Source organism: Heptranchias perlo, chromosome X, assembly GCF_035084215.1.
Source record: "Heptranchias perlo isolate sHepPer1 chromosome X, sHepPer1.hap1, whole genome shotgun sequence".
NCBI lineage: Eukaryota > Metazoa > Chordata > Chondrichthyes > Hexanchiformes > Hexanchidae > Heptranchias > Heptranchias perlo.
The window spans coordinates 14,780,946-14,796,003 of record NC_090370.1 but is presented as its reverse complement, the minus strand read 5'-3'; the positions used below and the strand labels follow the sequence as shown (position 1 = coordinate 14,796,003).

The following is a 15,058-nucleotide window of genomic DNA, read 5'->3' as shown; positions in this document are numbered from 1 at the left end:
TTCATTTTTCTGTCATGAAATATCCCAGAATAGATAAACATTCAACAAAGATACATCATAGGATGGATTTAATACAAATAAAAAAAATTCAAAACAAATGTGTTTTTTTTTATAGAAAAGCTTTCTATCTTTATTGCTGCAGAGGGGTAGTGGGTTGAGAAAAAAGTACAAAGTGACAGAATCTTTTCACAAGGAACAAGATCATTAGTGTTGTGATGGGAATGTTCTAATCTACCATGCTTAAAACCAGTATTGCAAAATATTTAAAAACATTTGAACTATTTTACATATACAAAATAGTACATATCCTTGGTTTGTTTTGCCCCCCAAAAAAAGCCTACCTCTTTTTTTTCCCCCTCTAGTTACAAGAAAAAGGTTGCACGAAAGCAAGAGATGCATGGAATTAGGGAAAAAAATAGGTCGTAGGAGAAAAAAAAGGATTAATTTTATCCACATGCCTAACTTTGGAAAACATAGGGAAAAAAAATTCTGTGAATGGTTTTCACCAGATTTGGTTGGAGATCAGACCACACATCATCCACTTAGAATTTTTTTGCTGCAATACTGATTTTGTTTTTTTATAAAAGTGACCGGATGTTAAGTTGGTGTTACAATTCTGCAACACCACAAATGGCAGCTTCAGAATAGTTTTATTCAGCACCATCAAATCTTGACTGGATCCTCTAGTTCACTAAACTACCACAGAAGAAGACATCAGAAGCCAAAAAAAGGAGCACCTTTTTTTTGAATTAAATTGGAAATAAGAGTGATCGTCGGGACTTTTTTTCCAGCTTCTGTCCCTGCTACTGTGTGTTTAGTCCCTTCAAGATCATTAGTGTGAGGTAGCTTAAACTGGGGAAGTTCTAGATTGTTGTTCCAAACTTCCTTCATCTTGATAGAAAAAGAGGGCAGGCAAAGTTAGATACTGGAGCAGTTAGAATCTCTCAAAGTCTGCAAAAAAAAAATCCACAAAAAAAAAGCCCAGATCAACTTGTACTTTCCACATTTTTTATATCAATTGTTCTCCATGTTACAGACTGGTTTTACAACATAGCACCATTTTTTAATATTTTACACAGTCTCCTGCTAGTAACCTTTTTACAGACTGGTACGGCATGAATATTAGTAATACCTGCGCTGGTACAATCCAGGGGAGGGCCTTCAACAGATATCAGTAACACTTCCACCTGACCTGAAGATCTTACAGGAAAACAATAAATAAATTAACCGTTTTCGCAGTCTGTCCAGCTAGGCCATGAAGTCCAAAATGTAAGCGTGTGGATGAATGGAGTGATGGATTGGATCAGCCATTCAGTGCAGAAGTCCTAGAAGTGATTGGAAAGTACTGAGGTCCTTATTATTTTACAAGAAGCAGACTGCACCAATGTCAACACCAAATTCCTGATCTGAACCACCAATATCCAAAGGTGCAACATCCACAATGGGCAGACGAGTTGTTTTCTGTGACCTGTATTCTATGACTGTCTTGCCCCACTTGCCAGTATGTTTCTGAAAAAGTACAATAAAGATATTTTCAGTTGTAAACTCACAATCCAAATGAAACTGATACTTTCCAGTAATGACAGTGTTAACTAAAATGTAACATCTTGAAGTCTTTGTGTTTCTTTTTCCAACATTACTGAAAATCATTTCCTCCCCCTCATTTATTTTTGCCTCAATGTTTCTCCAGCAGCCATAAAGGGAGGATGCTCAGAGTCACCCCTGCTTTGTATTAGCCGACAGGCATGCCCTTTGCAATGGGCAGGACAACCAATTAATTTCTTCTCTCTCTCTCTCACCCTCAATCCCTGGTGGAGTCCTCTGCTGTCATGAGGCAGTCCATCCTGCAACCTGTCCAAGGTGTCCTAAGTTTGCCCTGAGATGGTAATTGTGTCTGAGTGACCACAAGGTTGCATTCAGATGCAAGCTCCTCAGAATGAGACTGCAATGTTCTACCACTAGCGCTAACTGGCTTGTCAATTTACTTATTCTATAAGTGTTAGAATCGAAGTTGCATGCCTCGCATCCTAAAGGAAACAAACTTATGTCTTTCATGCACTGTAGTTATATTTAATACTGTCTTATTAACTTTAATTAGAAATAAATTCCAAAAACGTACCGTGCAACCATCCTCCAAGACAGTGTACGTGAACCTGCTGTTTCCTTCAGCTCTGATTTCGATGTCGTTTGAGCCTTGCAATAGGAGGGCCTTCTTCAGGTTGCCAGTAGCTCTATCCATGTAGGCAATGCTGTTCTTGCAGTGATAGGTGATGTTCTGGGAGGCCTCAGTGGATAGCAGACGCAGGAAGGTCATCTGGATGGCAGCAGTGTTGGCTGTCAGACTACCATCGCCATAGCTGAACTGTAAGAGAAAGGAAAGAAAGTCAGACTCCATGAAGAGTCTCACAGATGCACATAATATCTAAGAACTCCTTCTCATTAGCCTGAACAATACAGACCTGGAAGGTTCCAGGTTAAATCCACTGTCTGTGCTGTGCTAGATGATCTCAGCCAGTGAGGCATGAGGCGCACTGCAATTGACCTCACCACCCCCTGCATTTGGAGAGGGAGAAAATAAGCTAGAGTTCTTCCTCATTAACAGAAGATAATCTATAAAGGTTTGTGTGGCTTTTGAAAACAAGATCCACGTCAGATAGATTTTTATTTTGTTGTAGAGAGATGTTTGAAAAATCTAAAGCTGCTATTGGAGGAGTTAGGTATTCTGAGAAACCTTGGTCCAGATTTGTTGACGGATCCCCATATAACTATGAATAGAATTCAGCAATGGAGGTAGGGGAGAAGAGCAACAGCCAGTCCCAACATTAAAGAGTACCCTGAATTGAATACTGACTGGGGTTCAAGGTGCAAATATGACACTTTTGATAAATCTGAATAAGATGAACAATCAATGGATTTGTCATAGTCACTTGGGAAAGGTTCAAATGCCAGAGGAAACAAATTAAAATTTAGGAAATTAAGAATACGGAGTGAACTGCTTCACCTAAAGGGTAATTGAATTGTGGAATAAGTTACCTGGGAAGGACATTGAAGCAGACAGTGTCAATGGGCTCAAGAGACAACAAAGCGGGTTGCTTTTTTTCCCTTCCAACTTTCTTCCTCCTATCTTCTCTTTGGAATACGGTGCCATGGTCCACACCCAAGGGTCATTGGAGAGCAATCATAAGCGGGAACTCTGGCCACTTTTCCCCTTCCTAATTTATATTAAGGTATAAGGACAAAGGTAGTGCTGCTACCAGTACCCCAGCTGAGATCAGCTAACTCAGCACAGACCCGGGGACTGAATCTGGTGACTTCTGGGTCGGTAATTACTAAACTATGCACTGGATAAACTGACGGAACCATCGGGTGAACTTAGCAAAGATTGAGGGATTGTAGTCACAAAGCAGGTAGATGGAGTTGAGATCTGCCAAAGAGGGATGTGTTTAGGTATGACTGTCCTCCTGTTCCTAAAAAGTTTTATGTTTACTTATTTTTGTACAAATGCTGAAGTAGGTCAAATGGTATACAGCTTTTCCTTTCAGTGTGAGGCAGGGTTACTCACTAACTCTATGGGTGATCCATATTCAGCATCTATCACTTTTTTATTGTTAACTTCCACACAAGGATCATTAAGGCAAAGATAGGGCTTTAAACTAAAAGGGGGGGGGGTTCAGGTGAGGAGAAATTTAGAAATCTAAGGAGAAAAGTCAAGGCAACAGAGCAGTGTGGTGATTTGGGTAAAGATAAGCAGAGTGTGGCAGGAAGAGACAGTTTACCAAGTTTACTAATAATCGAGCATCAAGATGTAAGGTCAAAGCAGGAAAAAATGGTAGAAAATCAAAATGGAAGGCTCTTTATCTGAATGCACAGAACATGCCTAACAAGATAGATGAATTTGTTGCACAGATAGAGATAAGTGGGTTTGATCTAATAGCTAATACAGAGACATGGACCCTGATATTACCAGGGAGGCGGGATGGCAGCGGGGGGGCGACTGGGCACGTGGGTAACCCGCCCAGTAAAATCCATCTGTTCCCCACGCGATCTTGAGTAAATTGAAGCCACTTACCTTGGCTTCCGGGTTTCCCGTCGTCAACCTGCGCAGTGGGCGGACTGCGCACCTGCATCACAGACTGTCAGCTGAAGGAGCCCTATTTAAAGGGGCAGTCTTCCAATGCTGCTCCTGCAGCAAACAGCCAAAATTACAGTATGGAGCAGCCCAGGGGAAAGGCTGCTCCAGGTTTAATGATGCCTCACTCCAGGTCCTACTGGATGGGGTGAGGAGGAGAGATATTTTCTACCCGGCGGTCGGGAGGAAGTGGCCTGTCTCTGCCACCAAGAAGGCCAGGTTCGAGGTGGCAGAGGAGGTCAGCAGCACCAGCAACATATCCCACACCTGGATACAGTGCAGGAAGCGCTTCAATGACCTAACTAGGTCAGTCAAAGTGAGCACACTTACTCATTCTCCTACACTCCGTCTTCCACATCACCGCCCCCACCCCACATCTCCTTCTGCACTGCCAACACTACTCTATCACATCACTCCTCACACCCACTCAAGCCTCATCCTCAACTTACCTGCACTTACTCACCTCCCCAGTACCCATCCCACCACTACCACTCAACCCAATCCTCATACAATCTCATGGCTCTGTCTCATACTCACCCTCTGATGCATCTCTTTCATGGTCACCCTCACCCAACCTGCCACTACCTCTGCTTAAGCCACAGGGCATGCATCACATATGAGTAGTAGGAAGCGTAAGGCAAAGGTTTTGTGAGCACAAAGGGGATGCAAAAGGGTATTTGACGGTTTGTCATGTTTTTTATTTATATTTGATTTTGGTTCAACTCACATTAAATATTATTATTGTCACCACTACTGCCACGTCTTGGCCATTCTTGACTGGCTTGTGCAATAAGTCCCTTTCATGAGGTTCACCATGAACACCCACACTTGATGCCACCCATTGGGTCACCCTACAGTGGGTGTATGTGTAGTTGCACGACTACTTTGTGCAGGTGCCTGTGGCGCAGCACTGTGTTGTGGAGCTCCACGTGGCGGAGGTGGACGGCGTGCCTGGTGAGGCTGGTGATGCTGCTCATCCTCGGATGAAGTGATGAATGCAGCCATCGCGCCTCCCATCCTGACGGTGTGAGTTTGAGGGGGGTCCGCAAAGTCGGTAAATGTGTTTGCACAGCAGAGTTTAGGGTATAAATTAATAATTTTGAGTGGAAAGACAAAGGTGTTGCAGCCAAAACTTTGTCTGAAGTGACAGAGTGCCCTGCTGCAATAAATGAGGTTCTCCCACCACCTGTCAAATAATCCTTTGCATCTCCCACTGGCTGCTGGCTGAAACACGTCTGCTCTTTTTTTTATTCGTTCATGGGATGTGGGCGTCGCTGGCGAGGCCAGCATTTATTGCCCATCCCAAATTGCCCTTGAGAAGGTGGTGGTGAGCCGCCTTCTTGAACCGCTGCAATCCGTGTGGTGACGGTTCTCCCACAGTGCTGTTAGGAAGGGAGTTCCAGGATTTTGACCCAGCGACGATGAAGGAACGGCGATATATTTCCAAGTCAGGATGGTGTGTGACTTCGAGGGGAACATGAAGGTGGTGTTGTTCCCATGTACCTGCTGCTCTTGTCCTTCTAGGTGGTAGAAGTTGCGGGTTTGGAAGGTGCTGTCGAAGAAGCCTTGGCGAGTTGCTGCAGTGCATCCTGTGGATGGTACACACTGCAGCCACTGTGCGCCGGTGGTGAAGGGAGTGAATGTTTAGGGTGGTGGATGGGGTGCCAATCAAGCGGGTTGCTTTGTCCTGGATGGTGTCGAGCTTCTTGAGTGTTGCTGGAGCTGCACTCATCCAAGCAAATGGAAAGTATTCCATCACACTCCTGACTTGTGCCTTGTAGATGGTGGAAAGGCTTTGGGGAGTACCCAGAATACCCAGCCTCTGACCTGCTCTCGTAGCCACAGTATTTATGTGGCTGGTCCAGTTAAGTTTCTGGTCAATGGTGACCCCCAGGATGTTGATGGTTGGGGATTCGGCGATGGTAATGACGTTGAATGTCAAGGGGAAGTGGTTAGACTCTCTCTTGTTTGAGATGGTCATTGCCTGGCACTTGTCTGGCGCGAATGTTACTTGCCACTTATCAGCCCAAGCATGGAATGTTGTCGAGGTCTTGTTGCATGCGGGCTCGGACTGCTTCATTATTTGAGGGGTTGCGAATGGAACTGAACACTGCAATCATCAGCGAACATCCCCATTTCTGACCTTATGATGGAGGGAAGGTCATTGATGAAGCAGCTGAAGATGGTTGGGCCTAGGACACTGCCCTGAGGAACTCCTGCTGCAATGCCCTGGGGCTGAGATGATTGGCCTCCAACAACCACTACCATCTTCCTTTGTGCTAGGTATGAGTCCAGCCACTGGAGAGTTTTCCCCCTGATTCCCATTGACTTCAATTTTACTAGGGCTCCCTGGTGCCACACTCGGTCAAACGCTGCCTTGATGTCAAGGGCAGTCACTCTCACCTCACCTCTGGAATTCAGCTCTCTTGTTCATGTTTGGACCAAGGCTGTAATGAGGTCTGGAGCCGAGTGGTCCTGGCAGAACCCTAACTGAGCATCGGTGAGCAGGTTATTGGTGAGTAAATGCTGCTTGATAGCACTGTCAACGACACCTTCCATCGCTTTGCTGATGATTGAGAGTAGACTGATGGGGCGGTAATTGGCCGGATTGGATTTGTCCAGCTTTTTGTGGACAGGACATACCTGGGCAATTTTCCACTTTGTCGGGTAGATGCCAGTGTTGTAGCTGTACTGGAACAGCTTGGCTGGAGGTGCAGCTAGTTCTGGAGCACAAGTCTTCAGCACTACAGCTGGGATGTTGTTGGGGCCCATAGCCTTTTCTGTATCCAGTGCACTCAGCCGTTTCTTGATATCACGTGAAGTGAATCGAATTGGCTGAAGACTGGCTTCTGTGATGGTGGGGATATCGGGAGGAGGCCGAGATGGATCATCCACTCGGCACTTCTGGCTGAAGATGGTTGCAAACGCTTCAGCCTTGTCTTTTGCACTCACGTGCTGGACTCTGCCATCATTGAGGATGGGGATGTTTGCAGAGCCTCCTCCTCCCGTTAGTTGTTTAATTGTCCACCACCATTCACGACTGGATGTGGCAGGACTGCAGAGCTTTGATCTGATCCGTTGGTTGTGGAATTGCTTAGCTCTGTCTATAGCATGTTGCTTCCACTGTTTAGCATGCATGTAGTCCTGAGTTGTAGCTTCACCAGGTTGGCACCTCATTTTTCGGTACGCCTGGTGCTGTTCCTGGCATGCTCTTCTACACTCCTCATTGAACCAGGGTTAATCCCCTGGCTTGTTGGTAATGGTAGAGTGAGGAATATGCCGGGCCATGAGGTTTCAGATTGTGCTGGAATACAATTCTGCTGCTGCTGATGGCCCACAGTGCCTCATGGATGCCCAGTTTTGAGCTGCTAGATCTGTTCTGAATCTATCCCATTTAGTGCCACACAACACGTTGGATGGTGTCCTCAGTGCGAAGACGGGATTTCATCTCCACGAGGACTGTGCGGTGGTCACTCCTACCAATACTGTCATGGACAGATGCATTTGCGACAGGTAGATTGGTGAGGACGAGGTCAAGTAAGTTTTTCCCTCGTGTTGGTTCGCTCACCACCTGCTGCAGGCCCAGTCTGGCAGTTATGTCCTTCAGGACTCGGCCAGCTCAGTCAGTAGTGGTGCTACCGAGCCACTCTTGGTGATGGACATTGAAGTCCCCCACCCAGAGTACATTCTGTGCCCTTGCTACCCTCAGTGCTTCCTCCAAGTGGTGCTCAACATGGAGGAGGATTGATTCATCAGCTGAGGGAAACACGCTGAGGATCCATGAAAATTGCACCCCTGCCAAAATCTCCTGTCAATGACGTCTGTCAAGTACCTCTACTTGGTAAGTAAGTATTTAAATTGTCATCCCACCGGCTTTAATTGCCGGTGGGAGTCCTGCATGCGGGAGCTGCGCGCGCACCCGAACGTGTCACTGGGGAACCTGGAAGTGGGCGGGTTGGAGCCGGGCTCTGGACCCGCTCCGGGATTCCCCCATTTTAGGAGCCCCCCGCCCCCAACGCACCCGCTCGGCCATACTAAAATTGGGCCCATGGTTGCAAAGTGACCAAGATTGGGACTTATAGCTATGTAGAAAAGACAGGCAAAATGGAAAAGGAGGGGGTGTAGCGATAATAATAAAGGGTGACATAAGGACAGTGGTGAGAAAGGATCTTGGCTCAGAGGATCAGGAAGTAGAATCAGTCTGGGTGGAAATAAGAAATAACAAGGGGCAGAAAACACTGGTGAGAGTTGTTTATCGGCCCCCTAATGGTAGCTATACTGTTGGACAGAGTATTAATCATGAAATAATAGGAGCTTGTAATAAAGGAAATGCAATTATAGTGGGGGACTTTAATCTTCACATAGACTGGGCAAATCAAATTGGCAAAAGTAGTTTAGAGGACGAGTTGAGGAATGCATTCGAGACAGTTTCCTAGAACAATATGTGTGGAACCAACCAGGGAACAGGCTATTTTAGGCCTTGTATTGTGTAATGAGACAGGGTTAATTAGTAATCTCATCATAAAGGATCCTCTGGGGAAGAGTGATCATAACATCATAACATGATAGAATTTCACATTGAGTTTGAGAGTGACGTACTTAAGTCCAAAGCTGGAGTCTTAAACTTAAATAAAGCCAGTTACATAGGTATGAGGGGTGAGTTGGCTGAGGTAGATTGGGAAATTAGATTAAAAGATATGACGGTAGATAAGCAATGGTGAACCTTTAAAGAAATAATTCAATATTCTCAACCAATATACATTCCATTGAGAAATAAATACTCCATGGGAAAAGTGATCCATCCGTGGCTAACTAAAGAAGTTAAGGATAGTATTAGATTAAAAGAAGAGGCCTATATTGTTGCCAAGAAGAGTAGTAAGCCTGAGGATTGGGAGAGTTTTAGAAACCAGCAAAGGATGACCAAAAAATTGATAAAGAGGGAGAAAATAGAATATGAGAGTAAACTAGCAAGAAATATAAAAACAAATTGTAAGAGCTTCTACAAGTACGTAAAAAGGAAGAGATTAGCAAAAGTAAACGTTGGTCCCTTAGAGGCTGAGACAGGAGAAATTATAATGGGGAATCAGGAATTGGCAGATGCGTTAAACAAATACTTTGTATCTGTCTTCACCGTAGAAGACACAAAAAGCATACCAGAAATAGTGGGGAACCAAGGGGCTAATGAGAGTGAGGAACTTAAAGTAATTATTATCAGTAGAGAAAAAGTAATGGAGAAATTAATGGGACTAAATGCCGATTAATCCCCTGGACCTGATGACCTACATCCTAGGGTTCTAAAAGAGGTGACTGCAGAGATAGTGGATGCATTGGTTGTGATCTTCCAGAGTTCCCTAGATTCCAGAACGGTCCCTGTGGATTGGAAGGTAGCAAATGTAACCCCACTATTCAAGAAAGGAGGGAGAGAGAAAACAGGGAACTACAGGCCAATTAGCTTGACATCAGTAATCGGGAAAATGCTGGAATCCATTATTAAGGAAGTGGTAACAGGGCACTTAGAACATCATAATATGATTAGGCAGAGTCGACATGGTTTTATGAAAGGGAAATCGTGATCGACAAATTTATTAGAGTTTTTTGAGGATGTAACTAGTAGGGTAGATAAAGGGGAACCAATGGATGCAGCATATTTGGATTTTCAAACGACATTCGATAAGGTGCCACATAAAAGGTTGTCATGCAAGATAAGGGCTCATGGGATTGGGGGTAACATATTAGCATGGATAGAGGATTGGTTAACGGACAGAAAACAGAGTAGGGATAAACTGGTCATTTTCAATTTGGGGTACCGCAAGGATCGGTGCTTGGGCCTCAGCTATTTACAATCTATATTAATGACTTGGATGAAGGGACCAAGTGTAATGTATCCAAGTTTGCTGACGATACAAAGCTAGGTGGGAAAGTAAGTTGTGAGGAGGACACAAAGAGTCTGCAAAGGGATATGGACAGGTTAAGTGAGTGGGCAAGAAGATAGAAATGGAGTACAGTGTGGGGAAATGTGAGGTTATTCACTTTGGTAGGAAGAACAGAAAAACAGAATATTTTTTAAATGGTGAGAAACTATTAAATATTGGTGTCCAGAGAGACTTGGGTGTCCTGGTACAAGAAACACAAAAAGTTAGCAGGCAGGCACAGCAGGCAATTAGGAAGGCAAATGGCATGTTGGCCTTTATTGCAAGGAGGTTGGAATACAAGAGTAAGGAAGTCTTACTACAATTTTACAGGGCTTTGGTGAGGCCTCACCTGGAGTACTGCATACAGTTTTGGTCTCCTTATTTAAGGAAGGATATACTTGCCTTAGAGGCGGTGCAACGAATGTTCACTAGATTGATTCCTGGGATGAGAGGGTTGTCCTATGAGGAGAGATTGAGTAGAATAGGCCTATACTGTCTGGAGTTTAGAAGAATGAGAGGTGATCTCATTGAAACATATAAGATTCTGAGGGGGCTTGACAGGGTGGATGCTGAGAGGTTGTTTCCCCGGGCTGGAGAGTCTAGAGCTAGAGGGAATAGTCGCAGGATAAGGGGTCGGCCATTTAGGACTGAGATGAGGAGGAATTTCTTCACTCAGAGGGCTGTGAATCTTTGGAATTCTCTACCCCAGAGGGCTGTGGATGCTCAGTCATTGAATATATTCAAGGCTGAGATCTATACATTTTTGGACTGTAGGGGAATCAAGGGCTATGGGGATCGGGCAGGAAAGTGGAGTTGAGGCCAAAGATCAGCCATTTTTTGATTGAATGGTGGAGCAGGCTCGAGGGGCCGTATGGCCTACTCCTCCTCCTATTTCTTATGTTCTTATGTTCTTAAGGCACTTACGTGGAAACCTCCGTTCATAGTCTCGCCAAACCATACATGTTTCTTGTCTTTGCCCTTGCTTGTCCACCAGTTCTTGCGTGGAATGCTTGCTGGGCTGGGATAGACGCAGGTCTCACCAGTTTCCATGTTACAGAAGACCTTGACGGCATCAAGTGTGCAGCCCTGGTTAGGATCGATCCAGTAATCACCTGTGATAGAACAAACATATTAGCGAAATCATAGAGCAGACTAGCTGTGAAATTGTACAAAGACTGTCTCATTGAAACTTGTAGACATTTCACACCATTCCATGCTGGATATTTCCATTCTCAAAATGTGGAATCTAGTTAAAATTCTTATACAGAGTGGGAAATTTTCATTGATTTAAATGTCATCTGGAAGGTGACACTTGGAAAGAAAGCTAAATGATTTCAAATTGTTCCTATGAAACTGGTGCAGAGAGCATACACTGAAGACTAGTAGAACCATAGAACCATAGAAAAGATACAGCACAGAAGGGGGCCATTTGGCCCATCGTGTCCGTGCCGGCTCGAAGAACAACCAGGTGCCCATTCTAATCCCACCTTCCAGCACCCGGTCCGTAGCCCTGCAGCTTACAGCACTTTAGGTGCAGGTCCAGGTACTTTTTAAAAGAGTTGAGGGGCCCTGCCTCTACCACCAATTCCATACACTCACCACCCTCTGGGTAAAAAAGTTTTTCCTCATGTCCCCTCTAATCCTTCTGCCAATCAGCTTAAATCTATGTCCTCTAGTTCTTGAACTCTCCACTAGGGGAAACAGGTACTTCCTGTCTACTCTATCTCGGCCCCTCATAATTTTGTACACCTCAATCAAGTCTCCCCTCAACCTCCTCTGCTCCAAGGAAAACAACCCCAGCCTATCCAATCTTTCCTCGTAGCTGCAATTTTCAAGCCCTGGCAACATTCTTGCAAATCTTCTCTGCACTCTCTCCAGAGCAATTACGTCCTTCCTGATGACCAGAACTGCGCACAATATTCCAGCTGTGGCCTTACCAGTTTTATACAGTTCCATCATTACATCCCTGCTTTTGTATTCTATACCTCGGCTAATAATGGAGAGCATTCCGTATGCCTTCTTCACAACCTTATCTACCTCTACTGCCACCTTCAGGGACTTGTGCACATGCACTCCAAGGTCTCTCACTTCCTCTACCCCTCTCAATATATTCCCGTTTACTGATTATTCCCTTTTACTGTTTGCCCTCCCTAAGTGCATTACCTCACACTTCTCCGGGTTGAACTCCATTTGCCACTTTTCCGCCCACTCCACCAACCCATTGATATCTTCTTGGAGTCTACAGCTATCCCCTTCACTATCAACTACACGGCCAATTTTTGTGTCGGCTGCAAATTTGCCAATCATGCCCCTACATTCAAGTCCAAATCATTAATATATATCACAAACAGCAAGGGACCAACACTGAGCCCTGTGGCACACCACTGGAAATGGATTTCCATTCGCAAAGGCATCCATCGACTTTTACCCTTTGTTTCTTGTTACTGAGCCAATTTTGGATCCAATTCACCACATTTCCAGTATCCCACGGGCTATTACCTTTCTGACCAGTCTGCCATGTGGGACCTTGTCAAATGCCTTACTAAAATCCACGTAGACAACATCCACTGCACTACCCTCATCAATCCTCCTTGTCACTTCCTCAAAGAATTCAATCAGATTTGTAAGGCATGACCTTCCCTGAACAAATCCATGCTGACTATCCCTGATTAAACCATGCATTTCCAAGTGACAGAATCAATACTGAGAGATAGGATAAACTAATAGTTTGTCCACCACCGAGGTGAGACTGACCGGCCTATAATTGTTCAGCCTTTCCCTCGTACCCTTTTTAAACAATGGTACTACGTTTGCAGTCTTCCAGTCCTCTGGTACCTCCCCTGTATCTCGTGAGGATTGGAAAATGATCCTCAGAGCATCTGCTATTTCCTCCCTGGCTTCCTTCAATAGCCGAGGAAACAATCCATCCGGCCCTGGTGACTTATCAGCTTTCAAGGATTCCAGTCCCTCTAGTGCTTCCTCTCTCATTATGTTTACCTTGTCCAATATTTCACACCTCTCCTCTTTAACTACTACGTCCGGATCATCCCTTTCCTTTGTGAATATGGAGACAAAATATTCATTTGAAACCCTACCCACATCCTCTGCTTCTACACACAAGTTACCCTTATCATCCCTGATAGGTCCCACCTTTTCCTCAGCTATCCTCTTGTTCTTAATGTACTGATAAAACATCTTTGGGTTTTCTTTAATCATACTAGCTAATATTTTTTCATGCCCTCTCTTTGCTTTCCTTATTTCCTTTTTTACGTCATCCCTGTACTTTCTATACTCCTCTAGGCTTTCTGCAGTATTTAGTTTTCTGTGACAGTCATAAGCTGTCTTTTTCTGCTTTATCTTGCTCCGTATACTTCTAGACAACCAGGGGGCTCTAAATTTGGCAGTGCCACCCTTTTTCTTTGAGGGGACGTGTCTGCATTGTACCCGTAGAATTTCACTTTTTAGTGCCTCCCACTGGCTTGCCACTGATTTCTCCTCAAGTAGTTGTGTCCAGTCCACTTCTGCCAAATCACCTCTTAGTTCTGTAAAATTTGCCTTCCCCCAATTTAAAACATTTACTCCTGATTTAACTCTGTCCTTTTCCATAATAATGCTAAAACTAACTGAATTGTGGTCACTATCCCCAATATGGTCACCCACTGTCACTTCACCCACTTGCCCATCTTCATTTCCCAGGACTAAATCTAGAATTGCATCCCCTCTTATTGGGCTTGTCACGTACTGGCTAAAAAAGTTCTCATGGACACCGATCAAGAATTCTGCACCCTCTGTGCCCCTCACACTGTTTGAATCCCAGTTGATGTTAGGGTAGTTGAAATCTCCTATTATTGCCCTCTTATTTTTGCACTCATAAATTTGCCTACATATTTGTTCTTCTATCTCCCTTTCACTATTCAGGGATCTATAGTACACTCCCAGTAGTGTGACTGCCCCTTTTTTATTTCTTAGCTCAACCCATATGCTAAATGGATCATCAATCGAGGCCATATCACCCCTTCTCACAACTGTAATTGATTCTTTAACCAATAATGCTACCCCCCCTCCATTTTTATCACCCACTCTATCCTGCCTGAAAACTCTATATCCAGGGATATTGAGCTGCCAATTATCCCCCTCTTTAAGCCAGGTTTCCGTTATAGCAATGATATCATGCTGCCATGTGTCTATCTGTGCCCTTAGCTCATCTGCTTTGTTTGTAATACTCCTTGCATTGAAGTATATGCCCTTTAACCCCGTCAAATTCCTTTGCTGAACACTATTTAATCTTTGCTTCTTTTGCTTTTCAGAGTCGCTAACTATGTCATTAACTGCTTTTCTACTTCCCGTTTCCAGGTCTGAATTTGTCCTACCTCTACCTGGCCTTTGGTTCCCATCCCCCTGCCATTCTAGTTTAAACCCTCCCCAACAGAACTAGCAAATGCCCCTGCGAGGATATTGGTCCCGGTTCGGCTTGGTTCAGCTTGTACAGGTCCCGCCTTTCCCAGAATCGGTCTCAATGCCTCAGGAATTTCAACCCCTCCCTCCTACACCATCTCTCAAGCCATGCATTCATCTGGTCTATTCTCCTATTTCTGCTCTCGCTAGCACATGGCACTGGGAGTAATCCTGAGATTACTATCTTTGAGGTCCTGCTTTTTAATTTATTTCCTAACTCCCTATATTCTGCCTGCAGGACCTCATCCCTTTTTTTTAAACCGATGTCGTTGGTACCGATATGGACCACGACCTCTGGCTGTTCACCCTCCCCCTTCAGAATGTCCTGCAGCCGCTCCGTGACATCCTTGACCCTAGCACCAGGGAGGCAACATACCATCCTGGAGTCATGTCTGTGGCTGCAGAAACGCCTATCTGTTCCCCTTACGATGGAATCCCCTATCACTATTGCTCTCCCATTCTTTTTCCTCCCCTCCTGTGCAGCTGAGTCACTCGTGGTGCCACGGTCTGAGAAAAAGATCAGGCATTTGAAATGCGGTGGTGCCATTGGTTTGCTAAAATA

The 15,058-nt window shown here is 44.7% G+C and overlaps 1 protein-coding gene across 1 annotated transcript in view; it reads right to left on the bottom strand.

Moving 5' to 3' along the window:
• col2a1a (collagen, type II, alpha 1a) overlaps positions 1-15,058 on the bottom strand; it is a 174,441-nt gene continuing 159,383 nt past the window's right edge. Inside the window, exons 52-54 of the mRNA XM_067976758.1 lie at positions 10,966-11,153; positions 2,120-2,362; positions 1-1,509 (exon numbers count right to left, since the gene is read on the bottom strand). Coding sequence (XP_067832859.1) covers positions 1,363-1,509; positions 2,120-2,362; positions 10,966-11,153 — 578 coding nt within the window. The 3' untranslated portion in view covers positions 1-1,362. The remainder of the gene's footprint in view (positions 1,510-2,119; positions 2,363-10,965; positions 11,154-15,058) is intronic.